Raw genomic sequence first — 16,304 nt, forward strand, 5'->3', positions numbered from 1 at the left:
TTGTCCTTCCTCCCGGGGGAGACCTGTTGTGTCTGGTTGCAAGCCCATCAGTATGCCAGGCAGAGGGCTGGTGGAGTCCCTGGTGTCGTCTGTCTGGTATCTGCGAAGCGCTTTCGCGTTGCTTCAATGCAAAGTGTAAGAAAAGGTAGTGGGGAGTAAATGAGATCCCTCCCTCCTTTTTCTCTCTATTTTTTTCTTTTTTGGAAACAGTTAGCATTTCCCCCCCCCCCGTTCTGCAATACTGAGGCTGCAAAAGAAGTCACACCCGCCTTTTTCAAAAGCTATTTTGCAATAATCTTGGCTTTTGTTCCATGTTAAAGGCAGCTTCCTTCTAACCGAAACATCTGTAAAAAGGCAGGCCCTCTGGCTGCTATCAGACTACAAAGCCCAGTATTCATCACCATGGGTTATCCAACAGGGGCGGATGGAAGTTGAAGTCCTTCAATATCTAAAGGGCCATGCTTTATCCTCCGCAATCTAAACCTTTCTCTCGATTTGGCCATCCCATAGACCAGCCTTCACCCAAGTTTGCCACCCGCTGGGCATGTTGGACTACAATTCCTATCATCCCCAGGAAGCATGCTGAATGAGTTGGCCCTGGTGATTTCTTTCTGCCCAAACCTGAGGGCAGACAGCCCCTTTCCCCAGTCTAAAGCAGTTGTTGTTGTTTAGTCGTTTAGTCGTGTCCGACTCTTCGCGACCCCATGGACCAGAGCACGCCAGGCCCTCCTGTCTTCCACTGCCTCCCGGAGTTGGGTCAAATTCATGTTGGTCTCTTGATGATGATGATGATGATGATGATAATAATAATAATAATAATAATAATAATAATAATAATAATAATAATAATAATAATAATAATAATAATAATAATAATAATAATAATAATAATAATAATAATAATAATAAAAACAACCCAGAACCATTTATGAGAAAGGAGAGACATTTACTGGAGCCTTTGTCTCTTCTTGAATGGACTCCCCAGCCCCCTGCCAATCTCTCCAGCAGACTGTGATAAATATCACGTATTATCAGGAACGCTGCGCTGGGGGGGGGGGGAGATCTTTTCACTTATTCCTCCAGTTAGACAAAGCTGCCCTCTCATGCCCACATCACCAAGGAGGGAGTTGGTACCACCCGGCCAACAAACCCCTATTAAGGGCACCTGTTGTTAAATATGTTCGCCGAACGAATTGGCAAGAAGAATGTGCCCTTTCCCTCTGGAAGGGAGGGGGAATTGGCTGGTTCTGGAGCTGAGAGAGGGCAGCCTGGGGGTGAAACAGCTCTGAGATGCCTTCTGAGAGATATCCTCGAATGCAGAGGTAGAAGGCGAGAGAGAGAGAGAGAGGCAGCAAGGGAAGCCAGAAACTGCCTGCAGGAAGTTCTGCAGGAGTTATTGTAGGAGTCATCGTTATGCGCACTATGCATCAAGGATGTTACGACACTGGCCCAGCAACAAGCTCTTGGCTTCTCTGGCTGGCGGCAATAGGCTTCTGCTTATGGGTGTCTAGGGAGAATGGAATGATGGCTGGAGAGCTCAGTGGTTTAGCTCTCTGTCTGCAAAGCCAGAGGTTGGGGGTTCAATTCCCCGCTGTGCCTCTTGTGAGTAGAGCCAGCCTGTGTGGTGGCCTTGGAGAAGATAACACCGTCCCAGGATGCTCCCAGGAGAAGGGAAGGGAAAAACCACTTCTGAGTCTTCTCTACCTAGAAAACCCCAAAAAAGGTCATTCATCGTGAGTCAGAACTGACTTGACAACGCACAACAACAATAGCGACAGCAATGCTGTGAAAAGCCTATGTTTCAGATCTTGGAGAGTTGCTTGGGATGGAAGACATTGTCTGTCAAGGGCCCTCTAAAAACGTTGCCGTTGGCACGTAAGCTTCCAGGAAATTAGCAGATGTTTACTTCATTGTTTTCTGCCCTTGCTGGTTGGGTAGCTCAGCGGTTTAGGTGGGAGTTCGATTCTGCCTCCTGGGAGAACAGCCAGCCGAAGTGGCCTTGGATAAAAGTGCCAAGTCCCTAGGCGGCCCCCCACCCCACCCCCTGCAGAAGAGGGGAAAGAGAAACCACTTCTGATTTTTGATACCTAGAAAAACCTGGAAAGGGTTGCCAGAAGTAAGAATCGACTTGACAGCTTATCATCATCACCGAGAACAGAAGAAGCGAATGGGGAACACTTAAGACCTAGTAAAACCTGGAAAGGGTCACCCTAAAGCCAGGGTTGACTTGACAAGATGCAATTTTTATAGGGGAAACAAATGTTTTTCTGTCCCGCAGGTGGGATTTCCAGGGCAATAAGTTGGCCACAGTGGAAAGCCGAATACTGGACTAAAGGGCTTGGTTCTGACTCTGCACCAATATGGCTTTCAGGTTCTTAGGACTGCCTTTCAACAGGACATAGCCAAGAGCACAGATTACCCTGTTTCGTGGACTGGTGAGAGTGAACTCTGGTGGATCTGATTTTGTGGAGGCAGTGACTTTGCTCCGGTTGTTGGTCCGAACATTCCAGGGTGTGTTCAAAGGCTGAACCTAATCCTTCTCACATGCACAAACACAATAGGTTCAACGGCTTGGGCAAGCGCCTTTAAAGTTTGCACCAAAACCTGGAATGGAGTCCCTGGCCTCATGAAATTGGAGCCAGCAGCCTCCACGGACTGGCAGTGGCTACAGTGCTCAGTACCTGGGCACCAGAATGGTTGTCACAGGAAGCATAAGGTTTTCCCAATCATTTTATGGTAGGTGGAGCTGATCAGAAACGACTCTTTTCCCAGAAAGTCAAACTTGTTTAGTCATTAAGTCGTGTCCGCCTCTTCGTGACCCCATGGATCAGAGCGTGTCAGGCCCTCCTGTCTTCCACTGCCTCCTGGAGTTCTGTCAATTTCATATTGGTCGCTTCGATGACCCTGTCCATCCATCTCGCCCTCTGTCGTCCCCTTCTCCTCTTGCCCTCACACTTTCCCAACATCAGGGTCTTTTCCAAGGAGTCTTCTCTTCTCATGAGATGGCCAAAGGATTGGAACCTCAGCTTCAGGAGCTGTCCTTCCAGGGAGCATTCAGGGTTGATTTCCTTCAGAACGGATAGTTTTGTTCTCCTTGCAGTCCAGGGGACTCTCAAGAGCCTCCTCCAGCAACACAATTCAAAAGCATCAATTCTTTGGCACTCAGCCTTCTTTATGGTCCAGCTCTCACTTCCATACATCATGACTGGAAAAACCATAGCTTTGACTATGCGGACCTTTGTCGGCAAGGTGATGTCTCTGCTTTTTAAGATGCTGACTAGGTTAGTCATCGCTTTCCTCCCGAGAAGCAGGCGTCTTTTAATTATGTGGCTGCTGTCACCATCTGCAGTGATCATGGAGCCCAAGAAAGTAAAATCTGTCACTGCCTCCATATCTTCCCCTTCTATTTGCCAGGAGGTGATGGGACCAGTGGCCATGATCTTAGTTTTTTGGATGTTGAGAACTTGTCCAAGATCTGAGTGCAAAGATGGGACCTCCAAGCCTGAGGACTTAAATCTACTCCTTTGAATTGAGTTTCTAGTCCAGAAGATCAGTACTGTAATTTTGTCAAGGAGGCAAGTAGAAGAGATACCCTACAACCAGCAGTAGAATGAAATTATTACTCCATCTGTTTATGATGGGGGAGGTGGGAGGTGAACGCTGGACTCAACAAACGTGGCTGACATCCCATAAAAATGTAATCGAAGCTGTGAAATAGGCCCTGTTGTAGGAGGAAGGGCTGGTCCCCTGATAGCAGGCATCTCAGAAGCATCATGACTGAAAACTGGATTTTGGGCATGCCTCCGGCCTCTGATAAACATGGGTTGTTCTTATGTTCCTCAGCAGCTAAATGGGGAAAGGACAAGCTTAAAGGATATTTGTTTTAAAAACTGGCAGGAAAAGGTTGCTAACTTAACGACTTAAAAAAATTGGGACTAGTCAATTATGGGAACATAATTGTCCCATAACTACAGTAGTCCCATAATTGACTAGTCCCATTTTTTTAAAGTAGTAAAGAGCAGAAAATACACACTCTTACATTAAGCAGAGTGAGTTATCAACCTCAGATAGCAAATTCTGGTGGGCAGCAACCATAGCCCCCCTAGCCTTTCCCCTCTAACATAGGATAGCAACCATTCCCCTGTAACATAGGATCTGATTTTGTGGAGGCAGTGACTTTGCTCCGGTTGTTGGTCCGAACATTCCAGGGTGCGTTCAAAGGCTGAACCTAATCCTTCTCACATGCACATTAAGCAGAGTGAGTTATCAACCTCAGATAGCAAATACTGATGGGCAGCAACCATACCCCTCCTAGCCATTCCCCTCTAACATAGGATAGTGCTGTTCAGACTACAAAGACAGTCCGGCACCTTTTAAAAACCATCTTACTGCTCCTGGCCCAACCCCAGGAGAGTGTTTGCTGTGGGTTTTCCGGGCTGTTTGGCCGTATTCTTAAGGTCCTCTGTAGATGCCGGCCACAGAGATGGGCAAAACGTTATGAAGAAAAACCTTAAGAACACAGCCAAACAACCCAGAAAACCTAGAACGACCATCGGATCCTGGCCACGAAAGCCAAGCCTTCAAGAATAGAAAGGAGAGTGTCCGTTCCTTCACCTCAGGCATCAAAATGACTTGGGTCAGCCTTGAATGAACCAATCTATCTCTCCTTATCATTTGCATCTCACTTGAGGGGGCAGACTTGATGGTACAGTTTACACGTCATTAGGAGCAGACCTCCTTTAAGAACAGAAAGACTGCTTTCTTCTGAAATGACCGGGCCTCATTCCACATGGTGCAAATGAGCTGGCTTTTGTTCTGCAACTGGTCACTGGGTGGTATCCATAGCTTTGGCCCTGTTTCCAGGTGTGCTTTATCAAGCATGTTTCTTTGAAAAAAGGTGCAGACCTATAGGAGAAATATTATAAATGCAGGAAATACGAGTATTCTCCTTAAGGTGTGATTTGATTGCTGCTACAATGAAGCCTAACTTACCTCACAGGTATGTTGTGAGGGTAAAATAGGGAGGACGAGTGCCATGTTTTTGCCTTGCACTTAGTGAAGGAAAGAAATGCAACAGGCCAATCAGTAGTTTACCCAGTGCTGCAAAATAAAACTTGACACTAATATCATTGGTCATATATTAATTGGTATAAATGCTTGGGGCTTAGTTTGAAACCAACCTGGATATTCTCTTGACTCTGTCGTTGAATGACAGCTGAACCGTTCACCTGTTTTCTACACATTTTCTAAGTCCCCTCTGTGGCGTCTTCGGCTTTACCAAAAAAGCAGCGTGGGGCTTTGCGATCAGAAGATGAAAAGCAGCAGGGAAGGAGCGTCACATTTTGAGCGCGTGCTCTCGATCCCTCCTTCCCCACCTGTCTTCTCATCTGGGTGCAGCGAGATATGAGGTTCCTTCTTGTTTCGGGAAGAAAGAAGCTGAAAGACAGTTTTGGAGAAAGAGGCGGCTTCAAGGAGACGGGAGAAAGGGTGAAGCGTGTCCCTCCCACCCTGTATCTCTGCTCCTTCTGGGAATGTCCCCAGGCTCCTTGTCCCTTTGTACACGCAGATGCAGATCATATACAGTGGTGACTCGCATTACGAGCGCTCTGTTTTACGACGATATCGTTTTACGTTGAAGATTTTGCGATTGCAAAAGCGATTGCAAAACAATGTTTCCTATGGGGGAATTTTGCTTTGCAATGATCGGTTCCCTGCTTCGGGAACCGATCATCGCAAAGTGACGATTTTCGGCCAGCTGATCGGCGGTTTCAAAATGGCCGCCGGGTAAAAAACATGGCTCCCTGCTCTTTTCTGGCACGGATTCCTCGCTGCACAGGCAGCGAAAATGGCCATGCTATGGAGGATCTTTGCTGGACAGTGAGTTTCAAGCCCCTAGGAACGCATTAATCAGGTTTTAATGCGTTTCTATGGGCTTTTTAATTTCGCATTACGTTTTCATTCTACAGCGATTTCGCTGGAACAAATTAACGTCGTAATGCGAGGCACTACTGTAATTTGGCCCTGGCCAGGCAATAAGTAGCAATTTTGGCAATCAGAACAAGTGGTGCCAACTCCCACCACCCGGCTGGGGGGCATGGGCATGTTTTGGGATGTCAGGCCCTCCTGTCTTCCACTGCATCCCGGAGTTGGGTCAAATTCATGTTGGTTGCTTCGCAGACACTGTCCAACCATCTCATCCTCTGTCATCCCCTTCTCCTCTTGCCTCCACACTTTCCCAACATCAGGGACTTTTCCAGGGACTCTTCTCTTCTCATGAGGTGGCCAAAGGATGGGAGCCTTGGCTTCAGGATCTGTCCTTCCAGGGAGCACTCAGGGTTGATTTGCTTTTTGCCCCTGACTGTCTCTTCTTCCAGTCCTGTGATGGGGTAGCAGCCGGAACCAGAAGGAAATGATGTCAGTGGATAAGAAGGGCCGGCTTCCCAGTTCCTCCAGAAGGAGGAGGTCGCCTGAGCAGAACAGAGGAGGAGAAGCATTTTATAGCATGAAAAGCTTTGAAGCAGTAATAAGGCTTCACAAAAAATAACAGCGCCATAACTCTGGACTTGCAAAAAAAAAGTGCCCGAGGTTTTGCAGGCATAAAATTTGTAAGCTGAGCGGCATCAAGGACTGGGCTGACGGGTGGAGGGAAGGAGTCAGTGGTGAGACCTAGACCAGACAGAGATGCGTGATCCGTCTTTCAATGGCTTTTTTTCTTCCTTGCCTGAAACGTGGAGGCAGGAGAGGAGGGGAAGAGAGTGCCGTGGTGGCCTCTGGGCTCTGGATTTGATCAGAGCTGCTGCGGGGTCAGTCCTGGGCACCAGCAATAGGGGGAAATGATATTCTGGACTTGATCTCATCTGGCGCGTCTCCTCCTCACCTTTTTCTTCGGCTTTCCTCCCCATCAGAACTGTGACATGTTGGCGCCTCTCTGTCGCTTTCCATCCAGGTGAGGTAGAATTTCCGAGAAACAAAAACAATATCACCCCACCATCACGCATATCTTTGTGTGTACACCTGCTTAAAATACATTGCTTTTCTTTTTATAGTTGGAATACTTATTTATTTTATTTGCATGGGACAACAATTCACTTCTGGAGACCCTTATAGAGTTTTCAAATGATGTGAAAAGTTCACAGAGAGGTTTACAATTCTTCTCCCCCCAGTACGTTTTCAAGGACAAGACAGAATTTGAACCCAGGTCTCCAGAGTCCTAGTCAAACACTCTGTTCACTAGGCCACCCTGGTTCTGTTATTTTTTTTTTAACACTCCACCTTTCTCCCAAGACCGGGATTCAGTATAGCTCACCACATGATTAAAGAACAAACACACAGAGAACACAATGTATTAGTACGGATATTAAAACACAATTAAATGGATTTTTCTATTGAAACAACAATTGAATTAAAAACTAATTTGAAGCAGTTAATTTTTTTTTAAAAAAAACAGAAAGGTTCTTTATAAGCTTCTTTCTCAGCATCAAGTCCATGGGAATTGATACCCTATCTAATCAAAGAACTAGCATCAGAAACGTACAGTGGATCCCAAATCCTTTCTGTAACTATCCCAACCAGTGCCCCTCCTCCAGATACCTGGGCTTACAATTCCCATCATCCCCATACACGATGGACACGTAGGGTGCAAATGATGGGAATCGTCACGCAGCACATCTGGAAGTCACCTTAAAGACATCCTGGATTCTCCTCCCCGACTTTGGTGTCCATTCTCACTCTATAGGTCTATGCCTTCTTGTTTTCTAGAGATAGGAAGCCTTTTCATCCCAAGGACAGAATTCTAATTTGGAGGAGGGTTCTAGATGGCTGGATAGCTTGGTGATTTAGGTATCTAATTGCGAAGCCAGAGGTTGGGGGTTTGATTCCCCCACTGGGGCCTCCTGGGAGAAGAGCCAGCCTGGGTGGCCTTGGGCCAGCTGCACAGCAGTCCCAGGGCGCCCCCTAGAGGAAGGGAAGGGGAAACCACTTCGGAGTATTCTCTAACTGGGAAACCCTGAAAAGGGTTGCCAGAAGTCAGATTTGACTTGATGGCGCATGATTCTTCTTTCTCCTCTTGGGGTGCAGATCCAACAGTGCTGAAGACCTGGGACTGGGGCCAAAGCGGACGACGGCTCAGTGCAAAATCTTGCAAACCAGAGCTTCTGTTCTATGCAAAATCCTGCCAGGCTGCAAACCAGACCCACAAACCTCTTGTGCCCTATAAAATCTCACGGGAGCGGCAAACTAGGTCTCGTAATTTCAGGCAAAATGTTCTTTAGATTTACTCGTCCTCGCCAGGCTGCTCTGAGGAGAAGATCTGAAGTAGCCACGCGGGGGGAGAGGGCAGAATGAGGTCTGCTCCCTGCCCCATTCTGCGCATGCTCCAGAGCACTCTCTCTAGTACACTACTTCCAAGTCTGAAGCATGGTTTCTTCACCACTGATGTCAGGGCCAAGACTTGCTGACCTTCTAGGGGGTCATTGGGAATGGGTGATATCGTTTTAGGGGAAGCACGGTGGGGCTCTGCTAAATTCCTCTCCGGATGAGAAAGGGGTCCCAAAACCAGCGACACCATGGCGTGCAAAAGAACTCGGGTGCAACAGGGAGCATCTTAAAAGGATCCCACCGGAAAATGGGAACAAACTAAAATCATTGGAGGCCAATTCCTAGTCCCAGCAAGGGGTGGGGGGGTCAGCATCACATGCTCCCCCTTGAACCTATGCCTCCCAAATACTTCTCCATTGTTGTGCAGTGGCAATCATAAATCATATTCATCTGTTACCCTCTTTTCCTCTCCCCGCCCCATCCGAAATCCTTCTGCGTTTCCTGTTGATTTCCTGCCAACATCATCTCACCTCCTTCCTGCACCTCTTGTCTGCCAGCCCCCTCCGAAGTCCAGCCCCCCCCCCCGTCGGGAGGGTCTGCCATTAATGCCTGGAAGCTTTTAGCAGCCCTGTGCTGTGTGCTGTGTGTGCGGGTTTGTTTGTGTTGTTTTCCTTCCCAGGGGGAAGATGTCGCGCAGAATAGCCTTAGGTGGGGGATGCATCGAACCTCGCCCGGAGTGTTGTTTTTTTTTTGGGGGGGGAGGAAGAGAGAGAAAGGGGGTTGGAGCCAAGGGGAGGGGGGGTCTTGAGTCGAGAAGCGCTTTTTGGGAGAAGCTCTGCAAGAGATCTGGTGCAGAGAATCGCGCCCCTGTCCGATTCTCTGCGCCCACCCCCACCCCACCCCCGCACCCCCCAGTTTGCAAAGGAAGGATGAGAATTGGGACGAGCGTCGCCGGAAAAGCGGCCAGCCCACCTTCAGGAAAAAAAAAGCAGTGTTCTGGTCGATCAGGGGTGACCTTAGCCAAACAAGTTGGCTGGGAGAGAGACGAGGACACAAGGAGGCAGGACAACAGGCTGTCCCCCCTCCCTTCCCAAATACATCTCCCTCCCCCCCTTTTTTTTCAGATCTGCTCCGTCCTGCTTGCTTTTCTCTCTCTCTCTCTCTCTGTTCTTTCTTTTCTTTTGCAAAAGCTGAACTGGGGCTAAGACTTCGCGGAAGAGTTTTCCCCCAAAGCTGGTTGGTGGCGGGGCATCTCTCTCTCTCTTTTGGCCGGGGGGGGGGCGATCGGGGGGGGGGGAGAAGGGAGGGAATCGTTGCCTCACCCCCCCCCAGCCCTTTTCTTTTCCTCCTGAAGTGGTCCATTGTTGAGAGCCGAGCCCCATCAATGCTAGGCAACAGTGCGGATGCGTGCCGGGGGGGGGGGGAGACAGTGTTGCAGAACCAGTAAGCAGTGCACTCTTTGTGTGTGTGTGTGTGTGTGTGTGAGAGAGAGAGAGAGAGAGAGAGATTGAGAGTGAGTGAGTGAGAGAGAGAGAGAGCTGCAGAGGGATACAGACAGACTGACAAGGTTGCAAAGGAGTCGGAGGGGAAATTTCCATCACCACCCCCGCGAAAAAAAAATCAAATCTTTGAATGCAGAGGACGGAGTCGCTTGCGCAGATCCAGCTCTTCTTTCCCTCTCCCCCTCCCCTCCGCCGATCCAAACCCCCCTCCCCAGGTCCCGATCCTCAGCGCTGCAGCCCTGGGTGCGCATCCTTGGCCGGCGGTGGCGGGGGGGGGGGGAGAAAGAGAGATGGAATTACATTTTCCGCCCTGTTCTGCCAACCCCGGCTTCTGCTTTCTTTTGCGGCGTCCTCGCGAAGATTTCCAAACGCAGAGGTTTTGAAAGGCCTGGAGGAGGAGGAGGAGGAGAAGAAATCATGGGGGGGGGGGAGGAGGAGGAGGAAGAGGAGGAGGGGGGCGCCTTCCCCGCGCAAGCTCGGGCATGTGACGGATTGAGCCAAGGGGGCCGTTTTGCAAGCGAGACTCCCCCCCCCCCACCCCACTCTTTCCATCCAAAACCCAAGGACTGGGAAAGGAATTGCGCGCGAGGGGAGGGGGGAGAGGCGGGGGGGCGGGTGCGCGCCGCAGAGGCGATGCGCCGCCAGGTGAGTGTGTGTGCGCGCGTGTGCCAAGCTGGGGCGTGCGTGGCTGTGTTTGTGTACGTGCCGAGCTTTTGCAGAACACTTCTTTCCCTCCCCCCCCTTGCCCCGCACCCCTTGGGGACTACAACTCCCAGCTGCGCTGGCTGGGGGACTCTGGGATGTGTAGTCCCCCCCCCCCAAAAAAAGAAACGTTCCCCAAAGCTCTGCTGTACGTGGCTTTGGCCAGACACGCGAAAGGACGCCTGGGGGGGGGGCATCTAAGCTCCCTCCGCGTCCTCTCTCTCCCCCCCATCTTTAAAAAAAAAATAATTTAGTCTTCTAGCCATTCTCCTCTGATGCGTCGGGAGGAAAAAAGGGAGGCAGGCAGAAGACCAAACTTCTGATTCATCAGCGCTTAAAAATAGGTTTGGGTTGTTCTGGTGTGTTTAGTGTTGTGTTTTTTTGTTTTTTCTTTAAAAAAACATAATTCCGTCCCTCTCGCTTCTCCTTTCCAACGCCCCCCCCCCACTCCCTCCTTCGAGGTTTGTCGATTAGGAAGTCAGACCGGCTTCCTCATTTGGGGAGGGGGGGAAAGGAGCGGGGGGGCCCTCCTTCTCTCCCCCCCCCTCCCCTCCTCCCTCCCTCCCTCCCTCTTCTCCCGCCCCCCCCCCGCGACGCGCCTCCCCTGATTCATCTGCCCTTCACACAGCAAAACAAGGGAGGCACTAGAAGCGCCCGCTGCTTTTTTTTTCCGCTTTGGGTGAAACTGTTTTTCTCTTTTCTTTTCTCTCTTTTTTTGGCTGTCTCCTTCCAGTAGGGACGGTCATGGAAGCCCGGAGGGTTTGTGCGAGAGGGCTGGCGATTTGTCTCTGGCTGCTGTTTTCTCACGGGTCCGGTAAGTAAATGCCTTTCTTGTTTTGCGTCTCCTGACTTGCTTGCTTGGGTTTTTTTTTTGTTTTTTTGTTTTTTTGGGGGGGGGGCGACCCGGGACATCTCCTCCTGCAAAGCGTGCGCCCACCCGGTTTTGGCTTTGATCTGCATCCCCTTTCTGGAGCCTCCGATCTCAGGCTTACAAAACCACTTCCCTCCAAGATAAAAAGCCCTCCTCCTCCCTACTTCAGAAGAGACGTGGATTTTGGATGTGGTCTTCCTTGCCGCAGAAGAAACGCCAGGGTGTGTTGATGTGGCGCCGGTTGGCTTGAGGAGTCAACACAGGATGGACTTTTCGGTGGAGAGTCTGGAAGATGGAGCTTTCTCCCAAGAGAGAGAGAGAAATTGGGTTGCCTGGGGTTCCGAGGTGCCTGCAGGAGAGTGTCACAGAAATGGTCCCTTGAGTGGGAAGGATTTTGAACCCCATCAAAAAAGGTGTCAGGTCCGGGATGGTGGTGGATGTGATCTTGGTTGAGAGCCCATCAGTCCGCCTGGCATTTACAGACAGAGATGCCCTTTATATGCCCAATAAGCAGAGAAGGCAGTGGACAGGAACGGGAGGGAAAGAGATGAGACGCATAATGTTCCTTACCCAAATTATTGAGAAAGGCGGCGCTGCCGGTGGTGATTAGGGTAATAAGAGTTGATGTGGCTTTTTAAAGAGCAGAAAGCATTATCATCAGTGGTTCACGTCATCTTTATGACAATCCGGTAGGGTGGACCGTTATGGCCCCAATGTAACTGTTACATATGGATTGGTTATGGCGATGGAGTGCCAAGCTTTTGAAGTTTTTAACCGCTCCTGGGCTACCTGGTTGAGAAACCGATGGAGAATTGAGGAACCAGATCCTGTGTTTGGGGCAGACTCCAAAGTGATGGGTTCTTCATCTGCCACCCAAGACTTTGGCTAAAATGTCCAGGAGGCTTCTCTCTCCTTCCAGAGATCTTCTGGGGAGGGGGGGTCCACCAAAGTCTGAGCTCGAGGGTGTGGAAGAGGCGGTGGGCAACTTTTCTAGGTCATGAGTCAGCATCAGCTCTGTACATTCACGTAGGGTGACTACCTTTACATTGAGGCTGTTTCTTGATGTTGGCTTGAAAGGCAGAATGGGCTGTGAATCCTCTTGCTTTCCCGCATAATCCCCCCCCCCCCCAGTTCTTTTCTTCTTCAGCCTGTTCCTTCAAGATCCCATTTTGCAGATGACTTGGCTTTTGGCCACAGTTGCTGAGCGAGATTTTAGCTGTCCGGTCTTCGCAGGTGAAACCTGGTTCTCTTGCCCGCCACTGGGTGTCCTTTTCAGCTTTATTTACAAATAGACTTTTAAGTGCTGGCTCCCATTAATGATAGCTTGCTGGGGGTTTTTTGTGTGTGTGTGTGTGTTTTTAAGGTTCTGTATCTTGCATAAGGCCCAGTTTTGTGTGTGTGTGTGTGTGTTTTTTAAAGGTTCTGTATCTTGCATATGGCAATTCCAAACAGACGGTTCATTTGTGTGCACGCCGAAAGGTCTCCCTCTCTACGTGTCTGAACCTCAGCGCTCTGTCTTTTCCAATGGGAACAGGAGCATTTTACAGCTGTGCCTGACACTTCTAAATTGCATGACAGGTTAACTGGAGAGGTGGCTCCGGTCCAGCTGGCCCTCTGCTCAGACAATGGCCCCCAAGGCGAACGGATATCCTATCCAGGCTTATTCATGTCCTTGTCCAACCTTTTTTTCTTGGAAAGTTTTCAAAAAGGAGAAGCCGGCTCCCTCCTGACAGCTTTCTGATAGGTGCCCATCCAGCCGTTGCTAATTGTCTTCGGAGTCAGGTTATTCAGTGGGCTCCGTCCTTTGCAAAGCGACTTCTGATTCGCTTAAACCTCTGTGGGAGAAAAAAGAGTCTCCCTGGAGTGTGAGGGGGCGGCCCGGGTGTGCAACCGTTCTGGCAGAAAAATGTTTGTATTAAATGGGTCTTTTTCCTGCAGTGATGTGTGTATGCTTCGCAGAGAAGCCCACTCCCTTCTGGAAGTTTTTTTTAACTAGGTCAGAATTTCCCAAACGGGTGTAACGGGTTGATTTGAGAGGCCCGTGGCCTCGTTGGTGACATCCAAGTGTACCTCCTGCAGCGAGGGTGAGGCTGAGAGCCAAGGCATAAATGGATGCTTGTAGAGTACACAACCTGTAACACTGTCTGTTCAAACTGCACTTCACCACTGAAGCAATGATCATCATGCATAAGAATGGTACGATGCCCTTTTTATACTGATGTTCTGCTTTGAATCAGGTGATCTTTAAGGATTCTTTTCGGCTCTATATTTTTTCCTTAACTTCATTTCTGTGACACCTTTATCCCAACAAAGGGACCCAATGGCTGTGATTCTGCCCTTTCAAATGCCTGCAGAGCATCCTGTTGCCATCTTCACAACAACCCGTTCCGGGGGGATCCACGCGGCCCATCAAAAATGTGCCTCTGAGGCTGACATCAAGGGCCACTGTCTCTTATTGGAGTCTCCTGCTCATTATTTTACACCTAGCTCTTCATTGCTTGTTCCCCCCCCAAAAAAACCTTCTCTCTCCCCCCCCCCGCACCAGCAGCAGCAACTTCTTGCCAGTGTCCTCCTACATGGTTATGAACTGTCAACACAATCTCTTTATTCCCATCTTTCTGTAGGCTAAACACATCCGCACGCTTCTCCTCCAATGTTTTGATTTATCTTTCGCTCCTTTACTGTGCTTCTCTAGGACCTGATTCACTGCCATGCCCATCTTTGGGAAAGCACTGTGCATGAGATGTGGTGATGGTTCCCCCTGCTCCTCCTCATAGCCCATTCCTCATTCAATGTAGAGTAGCTTAATCAGTGAGCAAAAGGCCGGTGGGAAGGACTTGGCTCCGTTTTAAGCCCCTCTCTAAGCCATGAGCCATAGTGGACCCAAAACACTTGATAGGATCTAGATTCCCCACCCCCTTCCTAGGTTCCAGTCTATACAAGTTCCACCAGGTGACACATCCTGGTCGTAGAAAACAGCAGCCATGTTTTCTCAGGCCTTAAGGGTGGCCTGGGATATGATATTGTCCATTTTCTGCCGTCTTACGACATTTCTGGGGGAGGGAGGGGTAACTGAATTGGAGTCTCGTGGCTCAGTGGTAAAACTGCAATACTGCAGTGAAGACTCTGTTCAGGACCTGAGTTCAATCCCAGGGTTGGGTAGCTGGCTTGAGGTTTACTCCAACTTCCATCCTTCTAAAGCTGGTAATCGTGTGGGCGGGGGCAGGCTGTGTGTAGCCTACGTCATGAAACTGGGAACCAGCCAGAGAGTGCTTTGAGCCCAATGGGGTGGAATAGGAGCAGCAAATTTGGTTTGCTTTGGTCTGTTGCAGGAAAGACAAGGAAAAGTCTTGAGACACCTTAAAAGCTAACAAGTTTGGTCTGGCATGAATTTTCATGCGCTCATCTGGAAAAGAGGGCTACGAGATCAGTGCTTTTGCTAGATAAAGCTTGGTAGTGTTTAAGGTGAAACCAAAATTGCTGTGTTGCTCTTTAAGGCACTTTATGGAACTGCTTTATGTGTCCTGTGCTATCAAGTCAGAACCGACTTACAAAGACCCTAATTAAGGCTCACAAGGTGAATGGGATTATTTAAGGAGTGGTTTTAGCAGTGGCATCCACACACCCCCATGAGTTTCCATGGCTGAGCAGGGATTCAAACCCAGGTCTTCTGAGTTATAGTTCCTCACTCCATCCGGTACACCACACTGAGTTAAAAGGTACTGGTCATTTTAAGGTGGCTTTATCACCAGGTCTGAGTTTAACCGTGCTGAATCTTCTCTGGCACCCTTAAACTGAAAAGCATTTTTTGAAGATGACTTCGGCAGGAAAAACTTTATGGGCAGAGGTGAAGTGAAGTGACCTTGGAGATACCTCTTGGCTTGAGATTGGGTGGAACTAAAGCCAACATTAAGCAGAAGTGGGACTAAGGGACTTTGGTTCCCCAGATGTTCTTGGGCTCAAACTCCCAGAAGCCTTCACCACTGGCTGTGCTGGCCAGGATTTCTGGGAGTTGCAGTCCAAGAACATCTGGATTACTCAAGGTTGGGAACCACTGGCTTCCATGTTGGAGGTGGTACGTCTATGGCTGGACAATTTGTCTATCCCTAAGTGAAGGCTTCCGTCAGATTTGCAGCAGGGCTGGGCAAAGCAGATCTGAGACTGTGCCCCTTCCTGTGTCAGTAGATCTTGCATAGATTTAAGTGACTGTCACTGCAAGGCTCTGAGTGGGACGATCCACCAGTGCTTTTGTGCACTTCTGGAGCTTCCTGTCAGAGCTGCTTTCCCATGCATGCCGAGCCGGTCTGGCTTTTGACATGCTTGTTTATGCAACATTTGGCTGAATGCATGACAGGCAGGGTGTTGATTTGAGAGAGGAGTTGGGTGGTACAGTTGGCAGGTCTCTAGATAGCCATGAAGTCTTGGGGAAACGCTGTGTTCTCCAGGTCTCCAAGTGAGGGCGAAAAGGGGACCACCTGGTCATTCATCCTGGAGAAGATCTGAGGTGGCTTTCAAGCCTGGGCACAAATCTCTCTGAGCCACCATGATGGTCTTCCTCTCTCTTGTTTCTGGGATGCTGGGTTTCCCCTCATTATGAGCCCAGTTGCATTGATTCCTTTAAAATTGATACTCTGGTGGTCTGGAAGTGGAACTTCATCCCAACCCTTACCTCCCCCTCTGGTGTGACTTCTTTAGAATTTTAACAAGCAACATTAGAAAGTAAAATTCAACAGAGCCTGGCTCACAGCACTGAAAAATACAACCTGCAAAAAGGTCAAGGAATTCGACCCAGCCACAAGGACCGGTGATCACTGCACACAAAAGACTAGCTAACAACACCCATCAGTCACAGTGACAGACCATCTCCCCCATAACAACAGTACACCCATATCAAAAAAACACCCTGATCACCA

At 49.3% G+C, this 16,304-nt stretch overlaps 1 protein-coding gene across 6 annotated transcripts in view; it reads left to right on the forward strand.

Moving 5' to 3' along the window:
- The window catches only part of LOC110086039 (tyrosine-protein phosphatase non-receptor type substrate 1), a 315,660-nt gene that overhangs the window by 192,573 nt on the left and 106,783 nt on the right, over nt 1–16,304 (forward strand). For 3 of the 6 annotated variants that reach the window (XM_072996664.2, XM_072996666.2, XM_078391962.1), the window contains one exon: nt 11,254–11,334. In XM_072996664.2, the coding sequence (XP_072852765.2) occupies nt 11,265–11,334 (70 nt within the window). In that variant the 5' untranslated portion in view covers nt 11,254–11,264. The other 3 variants (XM_078391963.1, XM_072996668.2, XM_072996667.2) reach the window with 3 other exon arrangements.

This window comes from Pogona vitticeps, chromosome 4 (assembly GCF_051106095.1).
Source record: "Pogona vitticeps strain Pit_001003342236 chromosome 4, PviZW2.1, whole genome shotgun sequence".
NCBI classification, from domain to species: Eukaryota; Metazoa; Chordata; class Lepidosauria; order Squamata; family Agamidae; genus Pogona; species Pogona vitticeps.